General features: G+C 39.7%; 1 protein-coding gene across 1 annotated transcript in view; it reads left to right on the top strand.

Moving 5' to 3' along the window:
- Positions 1–26,637, top strand: part of ARIH2 (ariadne RBR E3 ubiquitin protein ligase 2) — a 57,738-nt gene that overhangs the window by 8,062 nt on the left and 23,039 nt on the right. The window contains exon 3 of the mRNA XM_072651697.1: positions 1,603–1,956. Within this exon, the coding sequence (XP_072507798.1) occupies positions 1,702–1,956 (255 nt within the window). The 5' untranslated portion in view covers positions 1,603–1,701. The remainder of the gene's footprint in view (positions 1–1,602; positions 1,957–26,637) is intronic.

Genomic DNA, 26,637 nt, shown 5'->3' with positions numbered 1-26,637 from the left:
AGGCCTTGAATCCAGGATGGTCTAATGTTCAAATCTTCCTTTGACTGTGTGATCCTGGGCAAGTTACTTAATATCTCAGTGCTCTAGGCCACTCTCTAAGACCGTAAGTTGTAGAGAAGGTGCTGACCTGCCTTGAGAAAGGTAGTTTTCTTACCAGGAGATCATGATATAAATGAAATCACAGGAATAGGCTGGGGAACAAACAAACTCACAATTTCCAAGGTAAGTCATTGGGAAGGGGGAGAATTAGGTGAAGTTGGAGTATTTTCTAATGAAATCCCAGATCTAGTCCTTATCCCTGCCATTAAATGGGTGGTTTTTGTGATTTTACATCTAGACCAATTGGGAGTTTATAATAAGCAAGCTTGGGTTTTAGGCTCCTGCCTGTGTCAGTGAGAGGCGTTAGGTAGTTGTTCACTGAGTGTAATGATTTTCTTATTCAGATGGTGACTAACAATAGAACATTTGCAGAGATATAAATCGTTGAAGATTTATTGGTCTCTGCCAGGAGAGATTTTAAAATTAGACTATTTGCTATACTTACAACTTTTTGTTTTCTTAGCTTAATAGCCACTTCTTTTATCTATAATCACACATGGCATTCAGTTCTATGAGAAGTGTGAAAGTTTGATTTTTTGGGGGGGAGTCTACTGTTTTGTTTTATACCCTTTGAAATATGAAAGCAGCGTAGTTATGTTCTGTGTCCTCTCTCTCACATAACTAACTCAGTTGTTCAGGGGCTGAATATGCAAGTAATGGATTATTTATAACTTTTGCCTGACAGCCCATAAGCACTTTAGTAAAAAGAGGGGGGAAGGGATTTTGGCCTTGATGGTGGGAGATGGTTATTTTAGAGATCTGTGGCTTTCATTTATCCACACTAACCTTGCACTAACCCCATGGGTAATGTCGAACTCATGTTAAAAAGCCAGTGCTTCCTTTTTATGCATGTGGTACATGTAGTTCTGATCCTTAAAATGCCACCTCTATTAATCCTACGTGAGGGGGGAGTCATAATGGGCATGGGGAGAATGTTGGGCTGCCCCTAATTTGCTGTCTCTGTGGGCAGCCTATTGTGAAGGATAGTCCCCTCTTTTGTACCTACGGATCCCATGTCCCAGACATTTGATAGCCGTTGGGAGAAGGGACATTCTATGAGAATTTGTCTTTTTGAGATTTTTTTTTTTTAGACCATTTTGTTTCCCCATGCTTTGCCCTTAATTTTAAGTTGACAAAAATCCTGTCATCCTTACCTCCTATGCCAAGAAATGTACCAGACTAAACCCAATCTTTACTAATCTAAGAAAATAGCATTTTGTTGGAAGTGTGACATAGAACTAGTTAAATTCTTACTGCCAGGCATTAATGCCTCTCCTGCAGTGAGAGGATATGCTCACAGCTTTTTGGTTTCAGAGTTTTCATTTCAATAAATATGTATTGAGTTGAGCCAGAGCCAGAGCCTTCTGATACGACAGATAGCTTCCTGGAGAGATGACAGTGACACTGTTGTCTTGGGAATAATGAAAGCTGTTTCTGCGGTAATTCTTTGTGAAAAAAGTTAATGCTTTTTTTTTCTTTTTTCTTTTCCTTTTCCTTCCTTAGAAGACAGAAGTACCTAATGCATTTGAGACAGAAGTAAAGTTGGGGGGAGGGGGGAAACAGCAACTGCTTTCCTGATCTGCAGCTTGGCAGGACACTAAAATGTCTGTGGACATGAATAGCCAGGGATCTGACAGCAATGAAGAGGATTACGACCCAAATTGTGAGGAGGAAGACGAGGAAGAGGATGAGGACCCTGGGGATATAGAGGATTATTATGATGGGGTAGCAAACGATGTCGAACAACAAGGGGCAGACGCCTTTGATCCAGAGGAATACCAGTTTACCTGCCTGACTTACAAGGAGTCAGAGGGCACCCTGAACGAGCACATGGCCAGTTTGGCCACTATGTTAAAGGTGAGCAAAATTACTGATTTCAGGAGTTATATGTTTCCAAAATGCAAAAGGGGGAAGGGATGGGCAGAGGCTACTTAAAATAAAGTCAAATTAACCTGAATCTTTGAGGTGAGATTCTCATAAGAATTAAGGAAATTCCAGTTTGAGTGAAGGGTGTTTGTGGACTTCTTGTTCTTCTCACAAGTGAAGGAAGCTAGATTTAAATGTAGTTGAAACATGTTTTGGAATATGTTTCTTGTATTCATTGATGTGCTTTAATAAGTGAACACCCTGCATCAACTCACCACTAAACTCAACTGTTTTAGTTAAAATTTAGAGAAGGAAAGCGGTGTAGAAGACAAGTCAGAAGTGTTTAAGGCTTGAGCAGAATCGAATATGTTGCCATTTGTTTCAGAAAGTGAGTCATGTTAATAACTCTCCAGAGCTAAGGAAGGATTGCTACAAAATATCCTGTCCCAAATTCTCCACCCCATTGTTTATGAGTGACTAACAAATGATTTTGGTGGCTCTCGTTGCCCTGACAAATTTCAGGCACTAGACTGATGATCTCACTTGTTTCACGTCATGATGACTAATATTTATTGTTAGGAGAGATTTCTACTTCTGTCAAGTCAGTCTTAGCAGAGTTAAGAGGAGGTTGAAGAGGAAACTAGGTCTCCTGATGCCTTATACTACATTTGGTATCTTGGTATCGTAGAGTATGTAATTATTAAGCAGTAAAATGTTTCGTTTTGGTACTTTGGTTGATATCTTAAGGCTCTTGCTGACCTTTAGAACTTGAGGGATTTAGATAAGTTCCCAGCCTGCAACTTCCTACTCCCTGCAAAAGTGAACAATTCTTTGAAAGTGAAGGAATCTCTCCTTATCCTGCCCTTTTCACTTTGGAAATTTGTTCACCACATGAGTTTCCTGATATGCTCAATTTGGAGAAGAGGTTCAGAGTTTTTGAATGGCATGATCTCAGTGAATAACATTCATAATTATTGAATCGAAAGTTATTGTGGTGTGTTGTAGGCACTTGGTGTGATGGATAGAGAGCCAGCATAGGAGCCAGGAAGACATGGGTGTGAGTTCTGCCTCTGACATATGTTGGTGGTGTGATATCCTGATCCAGTCACTTAACGTCAGTGTTCTAGGCAGCTCTCTCTCTTTCCGATTGTAGGTTGCAGAGAAGGTGCCCTGGAAACTTTGGGTTCCATGGTGCGTAAGAACTTGTGGGTTGTACTTCTGTGTTAAAAAAAAAAAAAAGTGGTCTTTCTCCAAACTGCCCACCCCAAATTAAAAGCTATTTCAGCTCTCTTTACCTTTAGCTTAGTTCTAGGATGAGGCATGATATAAAGGTCTACAAGGGAAGAAGTGGCTGATTGTGCTCAAATCTTCTGATCTTAGTTATAAATCCCCTATTCCTAGATCTTGAGAGCCCAAGTGGGTCAGAGTAAATCTGATTTTGGTTAAGCAGACTTGGTATGTATTGGTACTTTGGGAGTTTATATGTACTTCATCCCCTATAGGAAATAGCTATCTTCTCTGTGCTTTTCTAAATCCTATCCACCTTCAAAGTTTAACTCAAACCCCTCTTTTACCCTATTCTAATCCAACCCTAACCCACACCAGCCTAGTGATTCAATCTGGGCATGAAAATGTGATGAAGTACCTTTTTTTTTTTTAATTATTTATTTATTTTTAGTTTTCAACATTCACTTCCATAAGTTTTGAATTTTCTCCTCCTCTCTCCCCAAGACAGGAAGCAATCTGCTAATAGGCTCTACATATACATTCTTATTGAACATTTTCACATTAGTCATGTTGCATAGAAGAATTAGAAAGAATGGGAGGAACCATAAGAAAGTAAAAACAAAACAAAAAATGAGCAAAGAGTCTGCTTTGATCTGCATTTGGACTGCAGATTTCTTCCTCTGGATGTGAACGGCATTTTCCATCATGAGTCTTTAAAATGAAGCTTTTTTAAACCATAAAATGGAATAAAAGCAGTTGGGTTGATAATGAGAGGAAGCAGGAAACAACTTCTGGCTAAATTCAAATCCAACCTTGTGCTCCCCTTTGCTTTGGAGTTTTAGACAGCACTGTGCAGTAGGGGGCTTCCCTGCTCCCTTTAGTGTAAAACAGTGGCTGCACTTGGCCTGCTCTCTGACTGTGTCAGCTTAAAGCAGAATCATAGCACACAGTGTCATTAACCACTTTTTTGGAAACGAATCGTGTGTTGCTTTGTCACTTTTCTTTTTGGTATTATCGTTTTATTGACATACTTATGTATGCTTTAGCTCTCCAGCGAGATAACTCTACTTTTTTGGTATTTGCCATAAAGGTGGCACCATGCTGGGCATAGTATAAGCATTCAGCAAGTTTTTGTGTGGTATAGTAGAAAGAATACTGGAATCAAAAGACCTGAGTTTGAAACTTAGCCCTGCTGCTCCTAACGTATGTTACCTTGGGCAAGTCGCTTCAATTTGGGGCCTTAGTTTCCTTCTCCATGAAGTGAGGGGATTGCTCTACATAGCCTCCAAGGTCATTTCCAGGTCTGTGAGGTGTGACTCAGCATGGATTTCCCCAGAGGTGATTGCTTTTGTTATTAACATCCTCACGTCCCAGGTTGCTGTTCAGATGGAGCTGTGACCTCCCTAGAGCTGGGAGGAACCTCAGGATGCCATCTGGTCTGACCTCTTCCTTTTGCCTCTGAGGGAGCTTAGATGGCTTTTCCAAGATCACACAGGTTGTAACCGTGAGAAGTGGGTCTGGTACAGGTACTCTGCCTTAGTTTGTTGTGCAGCCCCTCTGGTAATGGGACTAATTGGGGATCTAAACATTTAAAATCACTCAGTCATGTAGGATCCCAGATTTATCATTAGGAGAAACCTTACTAATCCTCCGGTCCAATCCTCAGGGTTATGCCAAGTATGTAGCAGAGCTGGGTTTGTGCCCACCTTCCCAGACTGTCAAATCCAGTGTAGGTAAATCTGTTCTGGCATCACTGACACCTGGTGAACTTGATGGGCTCCCTGCCCTCTTCGATCCATCATCCCACATCCTAGATTGCAGAAATCTAGTGTCCTGCCCCCTTTGCTTAAAGATGAGGAGTGGGAGGTCAGCCAGCAAAGGACAAGGGATGGAAGAAGCTTGACTGAGGGAAGACAGAAGAGTGAAGACTAAAAGTACATGGAAGAAAGGAATAAATAAAGGAAAAAGAGAAAGAGACTTGGTGTTCGAGGAGGGAAAAGACGCCTTGTTTTGCTGTTAAAGGCCCACTCCCAGGTCAGCGCTTACCGGGAAGGAGCTCTCCTTCTGCCTGTGCTGCTGAGCTTAGGGAGTGGGGGGCCTTACCTTGAATAAAGGGTCTTCTTCCATCCTAGAGGCATCTTTAGGAAGAGTCAGGAAAGCTGGGCAGGAGAAAGGACCAGGGATCAGAGTGTGACGTGATGGATCAGAGAAATGGGGGTTGGTAACGCCTGCTGCTCTGAGGAGAAATCTGGTCTAATGGTGGGTATTCTACGAACATTTTTCAGGCACTGCATATGTGGGTTCATGTGTGTAGACACATGAATCTTCTCTAATATGCTTACCTTTCAGAGTGTGTTTGTCCATCATTGCCAAAGAAGACCATGCCGTCAGAGAAATGATGACATGACTTGCACTTGACTGTTTTGAGGGAGGGAGGGCTGTGTGGGTCACCAGCCTCACTTCTCCTCCAGAGCCATCTGAATCCGGTGACCAGATATTCATCAGGATGACTGGAGATGACCCAGGATGAGGCAGTTGGGGTTAAGTGACTAGTGAGTGTCAAGTGTCTGAGGTGAGATTTGAACTCAGGTCCTCCTGACTCCTGCACTGGTGCTCTAGCCACTGCACCATCTAGCTGCCCCATGTTTCAGGGTATGTTTGGAATTAAAGACTGTAACAGTGAACTATTTCATCATAGTATGTTAAAAGAATTTTCTTAAGGGCTGAGTCCTTACCCATGTGAGGTGGTACATTTAGGGAGGGAGGAAGCATTGTGTTGTATGGCCCTATAGAAGCCTCTAAAGAAAATGTAGTCATTGAGTTTTATTACACAGTTATAATTCTTTCCCAAATGTCATGTCCGTATTGTCAGCAGTATATACTATAGTTTATGGGATGGGGAAGCCCTTTCAGGAAGGGCTGGCTGGTAGCTCTGATGTTTATCTCAAGTGTGCAGTAATTACTCATGAAGAAATTTCAAAATTGTGAGGCCATGAAGGCAGCAGCTCTCTGGAAGTCCGTGCATACACAAATGGAAGGCCTCTTTCTAAGGGCATTTAGTTCAGAAATAGGCCAGCTTTCATTCCAGAAATATTTAAGTAAGTTGTGTTTCCTCTGTGCACTGCTAATGGTATTCCAGGAAATATGGAAGAAGACATAGCTCTTGTCCTCATTCTGCTTATGTGCTTGAGTTGGGAAGATAAGATGTGTTTATGTGAAAACCAGAGAGCAGTTGAAGGCAGTTATAAGATTCCATGTGAGGGAAAGATCCCTGTGGGATCACTAGGGTTAGTCTAGTAAGCCATCATGGAGGAATTGGAATTTGAGCTGAACCCCAAAAGAAATACAGGCTGAGAAAATCAGGTAAAGAGAGCAACTTGAACAAAAGCACATCGGGGAAAGGGCAGGCTATTTGTAAGGGATGGGAGAAGAGGGTGATGCACGGAGGTCAGATTTGGAGGTCCTTAAATACCAGATAGTAAGTAGTATTTGGCTTTTATTTCAAAATAGGAAAGTCCTTAAATTGATGAATAATATAAAGAGTTAATCTTTCTTTAATACTATTCTCTAAATTATAGCACATAAGAGCAAATTATTATGGATTTCTGTAGTAGAGAGGTTAGAGGTCATTGAAGCGGGCCTCTCATTTGATAAATGATGAAACTGAGGACTTCTTTACCTCACCTGCTTTTCCTTTTTTTTTTTTTTTTTCTGGAGGGGGGCCAATAATGGATGCCTAGTTTCCTCCAAAAGACACTTCATTCCTGACCACTTTCTGTAGGAACAAATAGAGGCGTACTTTTTATTTCTCGTAACCACTTCTAAACTTCCTTTGCCGCAGTCAGTAGCAATCTCTCTTCCTTTGAGTTGCTTCTCTGTTCATAGTGACCAGTACAAACTCTTGTTTGTATTGCCTCATCATCTACTGGTCTCCAGGAACATTTTCCCTTCTTTCTTAAGGAATCTGATACCAGGCACAGTTTTCTTCTCAGCAGCAACCCTTTCACATTCAGAGATTTAAACATATTGGTGTCCCCACAACATTCTGACCTCCTTTATCTCCCTTCTTTACTCCCCACATCTCCATCTTCTATCTTATCCCCCCACAGGAATAGTTGTATTCTTAGATCTACCTTTTACCCATAACTTTGTTATTGCCATTATCTTAAATTTTGAAATTCCTCTCCGATCCTGACACCTTTCTATCTCTCCCTCTCTTTTATTGCTTTTGAACCTATTTTTCTGTATTTATTGTGACTTTCTACCCATCTATCCCCTCCTTGATCTCACAGTCTGTTATCCTGCTCTTCAGTCTTGATCTTACTGTTGTTAAGTTTACTGCATCTTCTGTCCTTGTATCCCTTGTTCCTTTTTCCTGTTACCAGCCATACCTTGCCAGATGTCAGCCTTGCAACCATCTGCCTTCTCTCTTAGTCATGTGCTCCTGAAAGCTGCTGGAGAAACTCATGTAACCATGTCGACTTGGTCAGCTGTTACAAATTTATATCTTCTCATCTCAGTTGGGCGCTTGCTGCTACATAGCAATCTCTTTATTGTTCCTTGATTGATTCTCTGTACCCACAGCTTCTATTTGAAACTGTGTCTTCTCTCCCAAATGCCCCTCAATGTCTCCTGCCCCTTCTTCCCAGCAGAGGACCTCACCGTTTACTTAGAAGACTGTAGAGGCCATCCAACACTCTTCTCCCTTATTCCACGCCACAGATGATATTGGCATTCTACCAGTTATCCAGGTTCGCACTCTTAGAGTACTTTTTGATTCAGACTTCTCCTTTACCATTTTTCTACTCCCCTTGCCCCCATTTAATCATTTGTCTAATCTTGTGGATTTTGCATTCACAATATCTTGCATTTCAGACTCTCATCACCTCTTGCCTTAATTATTGGAGTAGTCTTCAAATGGGTCCTTCCAGTTTCTTCTCTGTTCAGTCAACCCTTCACCCAGTTGCTAAAATAATATTCCTAAGGCACATCTGACTAGGTTTCTCTTCTTTGAGAAATCTTCAATAGCTCCATATTGCATCTAAGATAAAATACAGTTTGCAGTTTAATGCCCTCTATAATGTGGTTTCTGCCTGCCTTTCAAGACTGATTTCTTATTATTTCCCAGTTCCAGTGGGATATTGTCTATTTCCCAAACTAGGCATTCTGTCTCCATGTCCCCAGAGCCTAGAATGTGCTCCTTTGGGATCTTTACCTCTTCAGACCCCAGGCCTCCTACTTCAAGGCTCAGTTTGGGAGCTTCTACTGCCTATGTGAAACCTTTCCTGTTCCCTTCAGTTGTTAGTTTTTTCTCCTTCGGTTTAACTTCTGTTTCCACACTTTTGTGCATGTAGAATATATGGCCTTTGAGAGCAGGGCCTCCTTTGGCTTTTTCTGTCTCACACTGAACACACTGACATGAATGCTTATTGAACTGGGAAGTGTCTTCTCAAGTTCACACAGGTTGTAAACAGCAGAGCCAGCATTTGAGTTATTCTGCTGCTTCTTTTGCGTTCCAGTGTATATTTTACTTAAAGTGTCTACTTATATCTGAATTGAGCTACAGTCTCAATTCATAGATCCAGAATCAGAGATAAATATAAAACAGAACCTTGAAAATATTAAAAATTTCCTTTAGTTTCTCTTTTCTAAAACATGAGTTTTGTTACCTAATTTTGTTACCTAATAAGATATGTAGCAAGTTTTACAAGAACTCATTTCCACGATGATTTCTGATTAAACTGTGGTGGAATGGAAAAATTGTTCTTGAGAAAGCCTTGTCTAGCCACATTTTCTTCATAAGATTTGTTTTCAAGTCTACTATCATTGGGAAAATCTCTTGCAATTCCTTTTCTTTCCTTTCCACTAAACATTTTTACGCTTCTGGACCAATTATAACTATAGTTATTTCTGGCCATAATTTTAAAAGAAAAAATCTAGCATTCTGAGTGCAAGCAGTATAAACTGTAGGAGTGGGCAGGGTAGTGGTAATTCTGCGTTCAGAGCTGTGTGGTTTTTGTTCTCTTGTCTTTTGCTCTGTGGAGCAGTAAGAGGCCTTAACATATACCACTTTTATTTATGTAGATTCTTTCTCTGGCTAGCCTGAAGAATGAGTGTTTTAAGGAGGGACCGGTCAGTTGTTCTTAGTGAATTCTCCCTGTTGCCTGGATTGGCTGATTCTAGATGTAAGTTTCATATCCAGGTGGCTGGGAAGTCACAGATTGTACCTTCTTGGGAGTAAACTACTGTCTTGACAAAGATCACAAATATTTTCCAAGTAGAGGTTAAATTCCTGCGATGAAGAAGTGGTTACTTCTTACCCTATTTTGGGCCTGTCTAAACTGCCCTTTCCCCAAATGTGAGGATGGGCACTGCCTTGTGGAGGGGGAGGGGGGTCAAAAATGTTGGGTCAGACTTCAAGGCCAACTGCAGCGCTGGAATTTCCCTTCTCTTGCCAGCTTCAAAAGGTCATCATCATGAACAACTTTTGGAGTGTCCACTGTATCCATGGCTCTGTACTTGGCATATTTACTGCTTTCCAGAGAAGATATTTTTACTTAATTGCAATCCTGAGATATTCCTATGTTTACCAGTTGTGCAAGAAACTAGGAATCCCAAATTTATTTTTCAAGATTTTATTGCTGTATTTTGTTTTGATACAATAAACATTTTGTTCTCTCTCTCCCCCTCCTTCCCTCTTTCTCTCTCTTTCCTTTCCCTCTGTGTTTCCCCAACAAGGAGGTAACTGTGCCTTTAACTTTCATAGTTTGGTGCTGATTTTGACCAGTTTTGTTTCCTCCTTTGGCTTGTATCACATTGTTGTAGGTTATCGTGTATATGGTGATCTTGTCTTTGCTTTGTTTCAGTCTGCGTCATTTTTATGCAAGTCTTCCACATTTTTCTGAGTTTGTCGCATTTACAAGCATATATTCTAGTAAAACTCACATGTGTACAGTCATTCCCTAATGTTGGAGATATATATATATATATATATATATATTTTATTCCATTCCTTTCTTCGGAACCCCATGGATGTGGAATGGTTCTGCTTTCCTGTTTCCAGTGCTTCACAATGGGCAGCTATGTGGCGTAGTGGGTAGAGCTCTGGGTCTGGAGTCATGAAGACCTTAATTCAAATCCATCCTTAGACACAAGTTGTGTAGCACTGGGTCACTTAATGCTGTCTGCCTCAGTTTCCTCATTTGTAAAATGGGCTAAGATAGCACCTGTTTCCCTAAGGTTGTTATGTGAGGATCATATGAAATTACCTGGCACATGGTAAATGCTATATAAATGTTAGCTGTTACTATTATTACTTAGAATGAATTATGAACAAGTTTATTTCTGTCTGTCCCCTTATCTCCATTTTCTACTGGAGTGTTCTTTGTCTTTACCACAAAGGACAAAAGGGGGAGAAGGGTGGAGAACAAGTAAAATGTAATTTTAGATGAAGAAGTGGGGTATAGACATTCCCATTTTTATCTTTCATAAATCCTGGCCTGAATTATAGTAGCACCTGCAGTAATGAAATATTTGGTTGTCTTTGACTACATAGCTAGTTTACTTAATGACTAATTTGTTGGCAGACCAACTGCCTTTGTTAAATGTAGAAAAGTTTTTTCACATTCAGACCCTTAGTCCCCTTTGCTCCACCAGGAAAGGTTTGAGAGAGAAAAACTTATTTCATTCTCAAAAGCATCTATGACAGGGGGAGGTAGTAGGGAGGAGTGAAGAGTGAAGGAAAGCAGGATGGAATGAAGTGCAGGGCAGCATCTCACCTTCTCTCAAGATAGGTTGTCAGAGAAGATCAAAGACCCTCATATTAAAAAGTAAGTACAAGAATTTAAATTTGGAATTATTAAATGCAGTTTGCTTGGTAATTAAAGGAAAGAATAAAGGGGATGTTGGGGGGGAGATGTTCAGGATTTCTGCTTTCCTTAGAATGCTTGAAGTGGGCATTCATTGACTTGAGGATGTGCTACCTGTGTGTTACCATTTGGCCAGCGTTTGGGAAAACTCATCCAAAGAAACCACAAGGAGCATAGGCTGCTGATTTTCTCTGCACCAGCAGATTTGGCTCTGTTAGAAAGAGTGTTGCATTTGGATTCAGGGAACCTTGTCCTGCCTACTTTTACTACCAGGAACTCAGTTCCTCATCTTTAGAATGAGGGGCTTGAATTAGGGTCCATTCTAACTCTTAGTCTGTGAATTCTGCAACCAAAGCAAAATTTAATTGTTTTCAGTTACCCAGAAAAGATCTTGAGTGGCATTATCTCTAATTGTAAAACTAGTAAAATCTATTCATTCTTTAGGACTGAATTTTACTTTACTTTATAAGTTAGTTCCCTGGCATTTCAACGTTGGTTAAAAGAGGTATGATTTGTCAGGATCCATGATTTCATTGGTATGAATATTTACTATACTGTTATAAACTGCACCCCCACCTTTGTAGCTGGTCTTAATGAGTTGCTCTGGCTGAAAAAAATGAACCATCTGGTGGCCAGTCTGGTAAGGATGTTTGAGGAAATGGAGCTGGGATCAGCTACTGCTACCTTCTGGAGATCTGAAGGTGGCTTTGGGTTTTATACTGTTTAAGGTCTGGCAGCTCTTCCCATCTTGGAGACTTTGGCCTAGAAGCAGACTCTACTGGAAACCAATTAATCAAGTCAGAAAATATTTATTGACTACCTGTGCCTAACATAGAAACTAGAAGCTTTGAGGGAATACAAGAAAAGCTTTTAAGGATCTCTGCCCTCAAGAAGGTTCCTGGTCTCCTAGCCTTCAGATTTCTTCCTAATCCATCTCTTAGAACTGTGGTTTCCCATGCTACCTACTTCCTGACATAGAGGGTGCAGTGTAAATGGAGACTTTTTTTTAGGTTTAACTATATTTTTTAACTATGGATATTTGTTATAAGGATAACAAATATCCATAAGAATAAGGATAAGGATTTGTTTTTCTCTTTTTTTTTTCTTGGAGGGAGCAGGGAGGAAGGAAGTTGGGAGATAAAATAGATTTATGTTACTTGAAAAAAATGAAAATTTTAAAAAATCCTAGTTTCCTCTAAAACTCAACTCAAATACTTTCTTCTACTTTAGGTTTTTCCTTGTCAGCTCAGCTGTTTGTTCCTTTTTATATTTATTTTTAATATATTCTATCTATACTTATATATTGTTTCCCTGGTAGAATGTAAGCTCCTTGAGGGCAGGCACAACTTCTTTTTCACCTTTGAACCTCTAGTGCTTAGAGGTGCTTAATAAATGCTTTTTTATTGATTGATCCTGTCTGTCCTGCAAGCAGTTGTTAGATAAACCTTTCTAAAGTACTGTTTAATCATGCCTTCCTTACTGATCAAAATCTTTAAGCAGCTCTTTGTACTTCATGACCTGGCATTCAAGGTACTCCAAGCTCTAGCCCCAGTGAACCCATATCTTTTTCAGTTTTACTTTATTTTCCATCCCCTAAATACACCTATTGCCTTCCTTCTTCTATGCCCTTTTTCATGCCCTTTTCCTTCTTGGAAAGACTTTTTCCTCCTCAACCTTAAATCTCTCAGAATGTCTACCTATCCTTTCAGAAGCAGTTTTTGTTAGGAAGGCTTCATTATGGAATTCTTGGTTTAGAGTATGTATTTGACCCCAAACCTAAAACGTATTGAGCTTTTCTCTCCTGCTGGATGACTACTTTCCCCATCACCAGGGAATGCCCTTTTATATATTTCTATCCCCCATATCCCCTTTCTTAGGATCTTATGTGCAAATATTTGTTCAGTGAGCTACAGTCTTGTTGAAGAGAAAGAATGGCGCGGAACAGTTCTCCATTCTCTGGTAGATATCACGGCGTGAGCTGGAGTAGTCTTGTTGTTGCTAAACTTTATGGCAGAGAGGAATGCCACCTCAGCAACAGCAGACCTTAGATAACTCTGGTGTGCTTTGGTTTAAGATATCTGAGGTAGATATAGATACATATGTGTACACATATACATGTTAAATAGGTTTCGCACCTTTAGAGAGGTGTGATAGTAGTGGCACTTAAGGGATGGAAATCTTTCTCTGATTTCATTCCTTCCCCCTTCAAGATGTAAAAAATACCTGAGATGTCAGTCTCTCATTGGCTGTTTTCAGATATCCCTAGTGCACCTTCCTGCCCTCCCTCCTCTTACTCTCTGTAATCTAATACAAATTCCCTTTCCAACAGGAAGGGATCCTGATTAGAGAACATCTGATGAAATTCAGTTGCATTTATCCCCATCTGGTGTGTGTCATCCAGCTCATGTTTCTGAACCTTAGCATTTAAAAGGAAAAGTGATAGACTTCAACAGAAGAGCCATTCTTTGAAATTTTCTTTTGAATTGCTTTAAATTTTTAGATACATAAAGGTTATCAGTAGATGATACAAAATATCTTCTGGGCAGAAAAAGTTCTCCTAGGTTCTAACACTGCTATTTGCAGTTTTATAAGGAAACTTGAGTTCCATTTCTCTTAATAATGATCCCTAAATATGCAGTTAATCAGTTATGTTAACTTGTGGGTAAACTAGCTCAAGGGCAGAAGCTGCCTGTGTTCTCCTCTCTTCATGGACCACATATTTTTAAGCAGTTAATGTGAATTTCCATAGGCGGGAAAGAGTTTGACCAAAATATTTCCTCTCTGTCCTGGTATTGCTTCCTGTAACAACTTCTGAGTGAATGTACATGATTAGCAAGTTAGGCCTTTGTGACTCTGGCTGCTGCTGTTCCCCAACTTCTGCAAGAGCCTTCTGCTGCCCACAGAGTGCTTTGTCTACGGCCTGGGCACCCTCTTTTTTGTCATCTGCATCTTTGTTGCTGTCCACAGCAGCGACAATTTGAATGTTTTACCCTCTCAGCCAGGAATATAGACACAGCTTTAAATGCTAAGTTTTCATGGCAGTTCTGCTTGCAGCGCAGAATATCTAAGTACGAGGCGTGAACTTGTAACCAGAAGACTTGGGTTCCTGCCCCACCAGTGCTTGCTGTGCAGCCTTTCTTATGGCTTGAGTTAATGAGTGATGTTTTCACTTCTTAATATTTTTATAAACCTTAAAATTCTATAGAAATTTCCAAAACTTGTTAGTAGTGAACTATTTTGTACATTATGGAAATAATGCAAATATCTTTAATGTGGCACAGAACTTTTTCAGAGAGAGCCTTTTTGTTTAAATAAAAGTAAATTTCTTCCTTATACTGCCCCCCTTCCCCCCATATTATTAGAAAGATCATCAACCTGTTTCTCTAGAATGCCTCCTGTTGGAATTGAGAAGGAGCTTGCTTTTGGGTTAGGAATTTCCCAAAGGGGATTGGAATGATAATGAATTAGTAGAATACTTCGATCTTTGGGAGATGATCCCCTTTATAGCTAAGGAAAGATTATTTTTTGTGATCTCCTATTTCACTCTGAATAAATAGCATTGTGTTGAGTATTATGTTTTGTGCTGAACTTAATCGTATAAGGTCACAGCTGTTTTCAGGACTGTGTCCCACTTTGGAAATGTTCAAATTCTTTTTCAGTATCTTATCTACAGCGTGTAGAAAATGCATGTGTGGTAGTGAATTCTTTAACTGGGATTCACAGCAAGTGTGAATTCCACTCCAGTGTCCTCCCATCCTTTCTTACAGTGGTGCTAGAAAGGAAAGGACAGAGTTGTGATTTGTGTGCTCAGTTTGGTTCTTTTATCCAAAGGTTGAATGTATTATACTTAATAGTTTACAAATTCTGTGTGACCTCTCCACTAATAAAGCCTTCATCAAATCATGTGTTACTTGTTAGAGAGGGGCACCCATGGCTTACCGCCCTCCACAACTTTCTGTCATCTTCCTACCACCCTATCTCCTTCATCTGTGTCTCAGACTTGGCCTTTCCCTTTTTTGTTCTACCGCCTTTCTGATCTTTCCACTGCAAAACAATTCCCTTGCTTTCCTTAATTCTCAGTTCTCTCAATTTTGACCCATGCTCTTAGATCACACCAGTAGACATCTTCTTTTCAACATCTTTCCCTCAGTTCAAATCCTTGTTCCTACTCATTGGATCATAATGTTAGAGCTAGAAGAGACCTTAGAAGGCCTTATAGTACAACCCCTTCATTTTACAGACAAGGAACTTACTTAGAATCTTCAGTTTAATCTTGTCCTCCAGCTCTTTGCTGCATACCCTAGACTCCAGCTCAACACTGCTTCCTCATCAACCACAGTTCATCTCAGAAATTGATCTCTGATTACTAGTTAAACCAGGAAGCTTTACACAGCATTACTATTACATAGCAATAATGCAGGACAGGGGATGAAAAAAATGTAGCCTTAGAAGAATTCAGGCATTTAGCAAGTAAGAATTTTTAATAAAAATTGAAACTACCACCTGTATTTTTTCAGGCCACTGATGCTCACTGCCATCAGATGTTTCATCACTATGACATTGGTAAGTGTGGGACGGGCTGCTGACAAGTTTGGTGGGCAGACACATTTTTTTAAAAATCTATTTGCAAGGCTGTTATCAGTTTTTTTCCTGAAAAACATGACAGATTGACTCAAACTACCTGCAGTAGGCTAATAGCCATAATGGAAGCAATCCATTTTGCCGTCTTTAAATAGTCGTATTATTGATTAAAACAGCCTACATTCTCTGAGTTTAAAAAACGTCCATTAGTTCATCATTTGGGTGAACAGGAAGAGTGACTAGGTGTTGAGCTGCAGGGACTGCATCTTCTTCCATTTTTCTTTTTTAGCACTTAACGTTGAATGTTTCATGGGGTAAATGTTCTAATGACTTAAGTGAGTAAAAGGAATGATGAACTGAAAGATCCAACATGGCTGGCTTTAAATTTCCTTCTGCTTTAATTGGAAAACGAAACAAAACTTCTGCCTTAGGCTACTTGAAGCAGAAAATTTTGCACCTAAGCCTTAGGTGGAGTTAGGATTTTACAGTTTGAAAATCACTTTATTAACATATTATAGCCTGCTTAGAAATGTAGAAATAACCTCAGAAAAGCTAAGTCTGGAAATGTTACTTTTGAAAGGGGAAGGGAAAAAATTAAGTAAAAATTCTTGAGACCAAGATAATTTGACACACAAATTTATTCGGGTTATAAGTCTGACTCCAGACTTCTAGCAGTGCTTCACTGGGGCTCTAGAAGCAGCAGAGCTGCACAACAGCAGCAGTGGTTGAGGTCCGATGACCGTGGCTGGAAAGAGAATTTCACTGTTTTCAAAGAAACATATTACTCCCTCAGTTTTCTAGTATTACTATGATGTACTTGAAAGATATAACCAGTGGAAGGAAAACCGGTGTAACGTCTGGCACCAGTCTTTCCTAATCAAGTCAATGTGTACTAAGGGCCTGCTGTATCCCAAGGTACTGCTTGATGCAGAGATGTGTACCTGTACAGAGATCTATCTAGAGAGCTGAATCTCTATAGCTGGCTGTAGTTAAGATAGATATCCTATAATGATAGTTATGTCTACATCTGGATAAGATATTTTATATAGGTAGGAAGATGTATAAGTATCTATATATTCCTATGCACTAGACTTTGTGTAGCATTGCAGTTTGGGGGTGATAGGAGTCCCAGAATGTACAGGTATAGGATGGGGTGTCTGCCTTGAAAGAATTCTAACCACTCAGGCCTTCTTTCATTCAGAGATAGGGTTTATTGTGTCACCCATAGAAGCTGGCCGGATATTAAGGAATCTGTGTAATTTAATGAGGATGAGATGAATATTTTTTACAGAAAGACTCGGAAGACTTGGATATTACCTAGGAGGGGCAAGTAGCCTGGGGGGGGGGGGTAACTGAGAAAGGGGTCCAGATGGGATTTAGGAGTGTCAAGTAAGCTAATTAAGTAGTCCAGGGGGACTGAGATGGGTCAGATGCCTTGGGCAGGGGCACTAGTAATCTGGGCTACTGAAATGCATTGGAAAATTCAGGGACTGGATTGCTTTCAAAGACATGGTGTTTTCCTTTTAGGGGTTCAGATCTCATTCCCATCGCTAGGGGAGCTGCTTTTCACCTGAGAAGAATTCAGTTTAGTTTAGTGAATATTAAGCAGTTAGCCATATGTAAAGCGCTGTGTTAGGTCCTGGGGAAAAAGTATGATTTGGAATTCGTGGTTCTGTAATTAGTTCCAATTGTAGAGGATTTGCAGTAACATGTTTGGTTGTAAAATCTCTAAGGGAGGTGACTTTTCTGGGCTAATGTAGATATAGAACAAGCTACCTTCTTACATTTGTCTGGTTAAGCCATGTACGCTAACAGAATGTGTTTTGTGGTACTTTTTCACATTTATCAATCAGACCCTAAAATGTGATATATTCAGTTATTGAATGGCCTCATTGACTCACTAAGAATTTCAAATTCCCATCCGTGTCTCCCATGGTTATGAACATATAGTTTGTAATTTCAGTAAACTTTTGGGGAAAATGGAGCCTTTTCACATTCCTTTCATATGGCAGTGGTGAATTATGCTCACCAAGTAGCTCCATGGGCTTTTTCAAGTTTGAAGCCCTTTCCCTTAGCCAGGGCACCCTAAAGGACTTAAAGGAAATGGTTGAAGCTGACAGCCTTCACTCCTCTCTGAATGAAAGTCATAACCTGTTCAGAAATTTCATGGCTTTCAGAGTCACTACTCAATTGTGCATTCTCTCTGAAAAGCATGATTTGAATACCGTACTCTAATGAGATCCATGATGGGCCCAGGTCCAGAAACACCTTTATTCCTGTGATGATCCAGCGCACATTATCTGAGCTATTCCATGTAAGGTAGAATGCTGGGTACTGTTGGGGAGATGGAAGAAGTATAAGACAGAAGTTCTTGACATAAGGAATCCAGTAGGGGAGATGGCACACAGAAGTGAAGCAGCAGTATGATATGACCATATTAGCTATATTACAAGCCAGAATATATCTGATGATGATGAAGGATGCCAGATGAGGGTAGGACTGGACATACTGATCTGGGACAGAACTACATAGGGATTTGATGAGTATATGTGGGGGAGTGTGGGGAGATGTTGCACATTGAACCTAATGAATAAAATACACAGCTAGACCATCTGATTCAGTTGTATAAAGATAGCTCCTTTACACGCAGCAATTTCACCTTTATAATTACTGGTATTTGCCTGGTACTTTCATCCCGAGAGCGTAAAAGTTTTAAATATATCCACTGCCAGGTTCTGTCCCACAAAGGGAAAAAAAAGTAACACAGAGAGAACTACCTTGTGTGGTCACGAAGCATGTTGAAACAGAGCCAGAAACAGAACTCTGTGCCTTTGATTCTTGATTCGCTGCTTCTGTCACTAAGGCTTTAAATCGGTAGACAGAGATGGTTCTTTATAATAGGTTACAGACAAAGTTTGAGCGTTGTCACGCTCACTCTCTGAGATCCAGAATTCCGTGAGCCCAGAAACACAGCTGATGTTTTGCCCTTCCTAAAATCACATTTCAGTGTACATGTTTTGTAGTTGTTTTTCCTTTTGTATAGATTACGTCTCCTTTAGAATGTGAGCTCCCCTCGTGCAGGGACTTCCTAGCAGGATCTGTATGTATAACAGGCCTATAAACACTGGTTGAACTGCATTAAAGATTTAGAAATATTCTTTTTCTAGGCTTCTGAGATTCTTAAGAATCTTTGTTTCTGTTCACTGTAGTAGAAAAGGTTGGCTTTTAAATCCCTAGTGTTCTTGACTACTGAACTTTGTATGGGGATAATGTCTTAATTAGTTGCAAATACTCAAGAAGGATGTTGAAATTGATTTTCATCTGCCTAGGGATCTGGCGTTTGGTGGTACGGTAGCTTGGCAAATGATGAGAAAAGGAGGAAATCAGGTTCAGGACAGATGACTGGGGTTATACACTGGGAAAAGGATCATGTAGTCAGGTCCCCATCCAGGCCGTCTCTCCTATGATGGCTGGCTTTTTGAGTCTCAGAATTCCTTGTGGTTGTCATAAACTCTGAATATGTATGTAATTCCTGAGCATTACCAGAAGTAAAAGCTAAAAAAAAAGACATGAATAAATGTATTTTTTTATACTTGCAGGATTAATATGAAGTACTTTGAGGTATATTGCTTTAATAAAAGTTTCTTTATACTGAAGGCTTTGAAATGTTATTTGTCCAAACATCAGTCTTATGTGTCTGAACTACTGATCACCACAGATGCATTTTCCTAGCTTTGATCTTAGTAAACTTCATTGTTGAGATTTCATTATAAATCACTATTCTTATGAAAAACTTTACAGAATGCAGAATCAGGCAAAAGTTCTGTTCCTTCTGTTTTCAGATTCTTCTTATCTAAAGAGGGATTTACTGTCTCTGGACTATGAGTATGTTAAGATTTTTAGGTAATATGATAACCAAAATTGAGTTGCTCTACAAAGCTTCTGAAGGCACCTTTTCTAGGAAAACAGAAATCAGCTCCTGCCTAATGTTCCTTTACGTATGTGGCTGAACTAGTTATTGCCACAAGATTCTCATTCAGACATTCCTTGCTTCCTTTACCTGTCCTGCCTTATCACCTTCTTCCTGTGAGCCATACTACTTCAGGATTTGACCTGTAGAAGGGGGAAAAAAACTGTGTATTTGACTTCTTAGGAATAATTCCACACTGCATGCTTTTGCTGTGAACTTCCAGTCCAACCAACGTCACTTCTATATCCTCAGAGTTCTGTTTTTCCAACTTGAATGTCAGCCTCTGGTTTTAAATGACCGTATTTATTTCAGATCCAGGCATTATATTTGTGAATAGCATGAGGTGTAAATAATATTTTGTCTGGGTGGAGATCTGTCAGCTCTGGAGCTAAAATAAACCTCATCAGTCTCAACTGTAGCAGTTTTATGATGGCCGGGTGTTAGGGTTCAGAATATAGGGCATATTTTAGGGTATATTTTCTGGAGTGCCAAAATCAACACAAAGATCATGTGATCTCCTGTTAGACTTGAATATTAAGTAGGTAGGATGAGGTTCAGGGCACCAGAACTGTTGGGGTGTAAGGTTGTCCTGAAAGAATTAGCTCTGGTAGTCTCCAAATCAAGCAAAGGTGCTTATGAAGGGTAACATACAGACCAAACAGCTCAAGGGAGACCCCAGGTAAGGCACGCCCCCCAAGGGAGAGGGGAGGATGCCTAGTCAGAAGAGGCGGAGGGATTTTTATAATGTAAAACCAGTGTGTGAAGGGAAATGAGGTGATGAGGTCATCAGTTTCAGAGATCGCTCCTTATCGAGGCCCAGGGTGCAGGGGCTGAGGGGCCTCTGCTTCATAGTTCTGTGGCCAGCCCACTTGAATCTCACTGTTTCCTAAAGTGACTTTAAGTGGTGCTTGAGATAACGGGCTTCTCATTGACCCCTGTAATTGAAATCTCTTCAGATATACTGGAAAATTAAAAATTTTGAAGCTTTGTTTTGAATGATCTTAATGCAGAATCCCAAAGCTGGAAAAGACTTTAAGTGTCATCTAGTCTAACCTGGATCAGAAGCATACATCCCTTTGGAAATGTTCGTGAGAAGTGGTCATGAAAGTCCTACCTTCCTGAAGCAGCATGTTCCCCTTCTGGACAGCTCCGGCTGTTTGGAGAGGCTTACCTCACACTGAGCCAAATCAGCCTCTGGGGGACTCTCCCTTCTGGCTCCTCTTCTTCTTTTGGAGGCCAAGGAGAAAAAGTCTGATTTCTCTTTAATGAAAATTCCTCAGATTTGAAAACAACTGTTGTGTTAACCCTCTTGTTCATTTCTCCAGCTCCTCAAGCATCCTCAGCTGGCATGACTTAAAGTCCCTTTGCCATCCTGGTCATCCTCCTGAACCCGTAACACAATACTTAGCACCTCCAGATGTGATCTGACCAGGGCAGAGAACAGTGAGCACTACGCTTCCGTTAATCCATCCTAAGATTGCATTCATTGTCACATCACACTGTTCGATCGTATTAGGAGTCTACTTAAACACCTTTTCTCCATAAGAATTGATTTTTTTATCTCCCCTCCCCAATATAACAAAGAACATTTTCTTTAGAGGAAAAGAGGACAAAGAAAAAATGAGCAAAACCAGTCAATCTATTGGGGGAAAAATTTCTGAAAATATATGCAACGTTTCACAACTGTGGGATACTCAACTCTGCAAAGTTTGGAGACATTTCTTTTCATATCCCTTCTTTGGGGCCAAACTTGTTCTTTTTAATTTTGCAACATTCACTTTCGATTGTTTTGTGGCAGCTCCTCCAGTTACATTTTTATAGTCCCGTATGTTGTTTTCTTCACTCTGCTTGCTTTACTCTGCATCGGCTTGACAGGGTGCTTGGGTCCCACCTCTGCTTGGACCCCAATTCCAAAATCACATTTCTCTCCAGGCTCAAAACACTGTCGCAGGCAGTTTCTCCCCAGCCCAAGGACAGCCTGCCCTAGAACTCTTTCTGATACAGTAATTAGCTGCACCTGTAGAATTTATTAGTTTGAACCAGCTGTGTACTGGCTGAACTTTCTGTGTATTTACTGCTCACTGACCAATATGTGTACTAGGGCTTAGGCATATGGATGCACAAGACATTGACAGGAGTAGCTGGGTATTTCTCAGGCAGCCCTGACCATTAGTTAACTTAGTGACATTTTATGTCTAAAACCATACCTCCACGTAACACCCCCTTGGGCTATCTCCCGATGAACTCTGGGCAAAATACTTTTTCAGTAGATACTACAAGTGCATGTTCCTTTAAGAACTAACCACACCTTAACCACTCCCTAATTCTGCCCTGAATCACCTAGTTAGCTTACTTGGCACATGTGTTACTATAGAATATCCTATAAAAACTTTAACTGTACCCCTCTAAGGTTGCAGGTTCCCTAAGAACCTGCTGAAAGGCATAACAAGAAATCTTCACCACCTTGACTTCAAGAACGCTTCAGTCCTTGAATTCATTCTCGGCAACCTGCCCCTATACTCTGGTCTTTGGGAGAGGATCTCACCTTCTCCCCTTTCTAACCCTTGTCAAGTTCATGTAGATCTTTCCACATTTATCTGTATTCATGTTCATCATTTCTTACAGAACATTTAGTATTTCATTACATTCATGTACCAGAGTTTGTTTAGCTATTATCCAGTTAATGAGCTTCTACTTTCTAGTTCTTTGCTACCACAGAAAAAGCCACTATAAATATACTGGTGAGCGTGGGGAGTGGTGTATGCATACATATGCACATATGGACTTCCTTTTTATTTTAATTAAAAAAATCCTTCCACCATAAGTTTAGTTGTATGTTCTCTGGATCAAAAACTATGGATATTTTAGACACTTTATTTGTGTAATCCAAAATTGCTTTTCATGATTGTTTTACTAAATCATAGTTCACTAACATTGCACTGATGTTCCTGCCTTCTCACAAACCTCTCCAACACTGATTATTCCCATCATTTATCATCTTTGCCAGTCTGCTGAGTGTGAAGTGAAATCTCAATGTTTTGCTTTGCATCTTATCAGTGATTTGGAACATTCTTTTATACAATTGTTAGTAGCAGGTTGCTCAGTGGATAGAGTCCTGGGTCTGGAGTCAATCAGATTCATTTTTCTTAGTTCAAATCTAACCTCAGACAATTATGTTACCCTGGGCAAGTCACTTAACCCTGTTTGCCTCAGTTTCCTCATCTGTAAAATGATCTGGAGAGGAAAGTGGCAGTCATTATCTTGGTACAGATAATGGAGTCACAAAGAGTTGGACATGATTGAAATGACTGAACCACAAATTCTCTTTTAGTTAGGGACAAACAGAATGTTCACCTCACACATCATTTCATTACTTGGATAATGGCTTTTGGTCTTATCTGTACCTGCTAGTTAGACACTTATATTGGAGAGCAAACCCTTTTCGTAGATTTGGTTTAAATTTTTTTTTTTTATTTCACTGCTACTTTTTGTGACCTAAATGCATTTTATGTTTATACAAGCTTTTCAGTTGCATGTAGTCAAAGTAACCTTATAACCTATTTGATAATTCATCACTTATTTGTTTAAGAATACATCTCCTATCCATAGGAGAAAGTTTACATATGATGAGAGATAAAGAACTTCCCAGAATTCTTTATCAAATAGGTGATTCTTTCCTATGTAATTTATGTTTACTTTGGGTTTATCAAATTCTGGTTTATTGAGTTTTGTTATTTCTGATTCTTCCTTGTCTAATGTATTCCATTGAGCTACTTCTCTATTTTTTAACCAGTACCAAGTGGTTTTGATGACTGCTGATTTTTAATATAATTTGAGTTCTGGAAGTGCTATTATCCCTTCAACCTTAGCTCTTATTATTTCCCTTGATAGTCTAGGATTCAGGAACTGTTCCTGGAGTTTCCCAAAGTGGGTGATACCACTCCCTAGGGGGCACTGTAAGGATCCAGGGAGTGGTAGTAGCCTTGGGTGCAGTTGGGGGGGGGCATTGAATAAAAATAAGGGGTCAGTGGGAGCATAAAAGAGGAGAAAATTTTGAAAAACAATTCATACATATTTCATCTGTTGTGTAACAGAGGTACAGTCATAATGATTACTTTATTTTCCAAATAAACACATAAAATACAGATTATAACTGATCAGTGGTCAAGTTCACTGCTAGGTCTTAACAAGCAAGTGTTGGCAGGTGAGCCTGTTGCATGTTGTTGGGAAGTCCAACATGCATTGGCAGGAATATGCCTTGTTTAGTTACATGATGCAGTATTGCATCATCAAAATTTCAATTGGAAATTGGAAATTCAATTGGAAAAAACAATAAATTTATAATAAATTATTAAATTTAACATATATCATTTTTAAAATATATATGATATCTTTTGAAATGATGCAAATTTTTTAAAAAACTGTTAAAGTGTTAAAGAAAGTAGATTTCCAGATGGGTGCTGAGTATTTTTTTTTAAAGGGGCAATAGGCCAAATAAATTTGGGAACTTCAGGTGTAGGTCTTTCATTTCTCCAAATTAATTTCATCAAGTTGTATAAAGTACCCCTGTAATAGTTTGATTGGTGTAACATTAAAACTATAAATAGAAATGATTTCTAACCGTGCATCTTGTATAGTTGATTTTTTTTTCAACCTAAATTTCATCTTATTAGGTTCTCTTAAATGTTCTGACTTCTTAAGATCTTTTTGGATATTGGTTCTGTATTAGCTATCTAACTTAGTGCTCAGTCATCTCTGAGTTTGATAACTTACCATCTCTGTCATTGATAAAGAGACTGATCATAGCCTAAATGCGGGCAGAGTTATTGTGATACCCTGTAGACCTCCCTCCCGCTTGCCAGGTCCACTCACTCCGCAAGTTCTGGGTGCATCTAGCTATACTGTTATCTTGTCTTCAGGCATCTCCTGAGGTTCAGATCATCACTGATTTAGAGCTAGAAGCAATCCTAGATGCCATCCATTCCAGCCCCTTCACTTGCCCAATTGTGCATGAGGCCCAGGTTCTCTGATTTCAGATTTAGCATCTTCACTCGTGCCGCTGTGCTGTCTTTTGTGTTGCTGTGCCTTAAAAGGCCTGCTGGATGCCTGACTGAAACCCGAGTATCCTCTGGATATGATATTTTCCTGACTTGCCAGCCTGTGTCTGACATGACTGTCCTTAAGATGAAATGTTTGGGATTCATCCCTCCTCATCTCTGCTTAGAAACCTTAGCTATCGTTAAGGCTCAGGACACTTTCCACCTTTATGGAAACCCATAACTGATTTCTCCACTAATAATATTCTGTGCCTCATTACCTTTTAATTTTTATGTACGTGCATTAGTCTCTAATCTCGTTAGAATGTGAACTCATGGAGAGTAGGACTTGGAGGCCATTCCTGGGTGATACATTTACGACAGCATCAGTTCTGGTTTTCCCTCCTTCATCTTCATCTACGTACCTCACCACCATCACTTCTTCTGAGGTTCTGAATTTCCATACAGTGAGAGAAGCAGATTTTCTTGTACCATTCCACTACTGTCGTTGTTTTTAACCTAATCTGTTAGTTTTTAAGTAGGTCTATCCTTCCATTGCCCTATTTTGGTGGGTTTTAAAAATGTTTCTATATGGCTTCCCTTGTAATACAAAGTTTACATAAAGAGAGTTGGTACCTGCAGACGGAGATGGCTAATCTGCGTGTGAAGTCTCTCTGGATTCCTGGTTTGTACTTCTAGTCGTTGTGGTGTGTTAATAGTACTTAGTATGTAATTTATCTCATTAATCGTACATGCATACGTATGTTAAGGGGAGGCATGACATACATGTAGAGTGTAAATGTAAATAACGATTCCCACACTGCCCCCGGAGACAAGGTGTAGTGAAGCGTGGCTGTGTGATTGAGCGGTGCGGGACCTGTGTTCACATCCTCATTCTACTATCATGTTTTCTGTAAGTATGTTAAAAAGTAATAGTAACTAACTTTAACCGTTTAAGGCTTTTAAAGTACTTTTCTCAGAAGCTGTAAGTATCAACTCAGCAAATGCTGGTGAAAAGTTTGTCTTCTATGTTCACACCTATTGCTTATTTGTAGATGAATTGTATTTTCAATTTCAAAAGCAAAGTACCCAGATTTCCTAATTCGTGTCCTTCTAGCTGTATAATTCGTTGAAGTTACTTTCTTAGCCACTATTTTGTCTCTAGAAGAGATGAGCTATCTCTTTTTTTAGATTTTTCAAAGATATTTTATTTTTTCCAATTACGTGTAAAATAATTTTTAACAAAAATTTTTTTAACATTCACTTTTTTAAATTTTGAGCTCCAAATTCCCTCCCTTCTCCCCTCTCACTGAGAAGGCAAGCAGTTTGATAAACATCATATATATATATATATATGATATACATGTACAAGACATGCTTACATATTAGTTGTGTTGTGAAAGAAAACACAGGCTGAAAAATAAAGATACAAAAAGTCTGCTTTCATCTGCATTCATATACCTTCAGTTCTTTTTCCGATGGTGGATAGCAGTTTTTATCGTAAGTGCTTTGGAATTGCCTTGGATTCTTGTATTACCAAGAATAGCTAACCTATTCCCAGCTGATCGTCATGCCGTGTGGCTGCTGCCATGTACGGTGTTCCTGTTCCTGCTCACTTCACTTTGCATCAGTTAACAACAAGCCTTCCCAGGTTCTTCTGAAGGCACCTGAGCAGTCTCTGTGAGGTCCGTGAGATGTGAGATATAAACTAGCAACAGCCGAGACAGGGCTTGGAGAAGAGCTGGGGAGACTTTACATCAAAGGCCAGAACTCCCCGGTGACCTTGTGGTCATTTATTATGCTGCGTCATTTAAGTTTCTTAAATTGATGGTTCCTTAGAGTTCCTACATCTATGTTGTTATACTGTACTTCTGAAAACAAATAATTTTGGTTAAATCCTCCTGCCTTCTTTTGAAGGTAAGTTTCTTGATCTGTAAAATGAACTGGAGGTTCTTTGAAATCCCCAGCTCTGAGTCTGATTGTAGAAAAA

The sequence above is a fragment of the Notamacropus eugenii genome, chromosome 1 (assembly GCF_028372415.1).
Source record: "Notamacropus eugenii isolate mMacEug1 chromosome 1, mMacEug1.pri_v2, whole genome shotgun sequence".
NCBI classification, from domain to species: domain Eukaryota; kingdom Metazoa; phylum Chordata; class Mammalia; order Diprotodontia; family Macropodidae; genus Notamacropus; species Notamacropus eugenii.
Note: the sequence above shows the minus strand (reverse complement) of the source record. Positions and strands in the feature narration are given on the sequence as shown.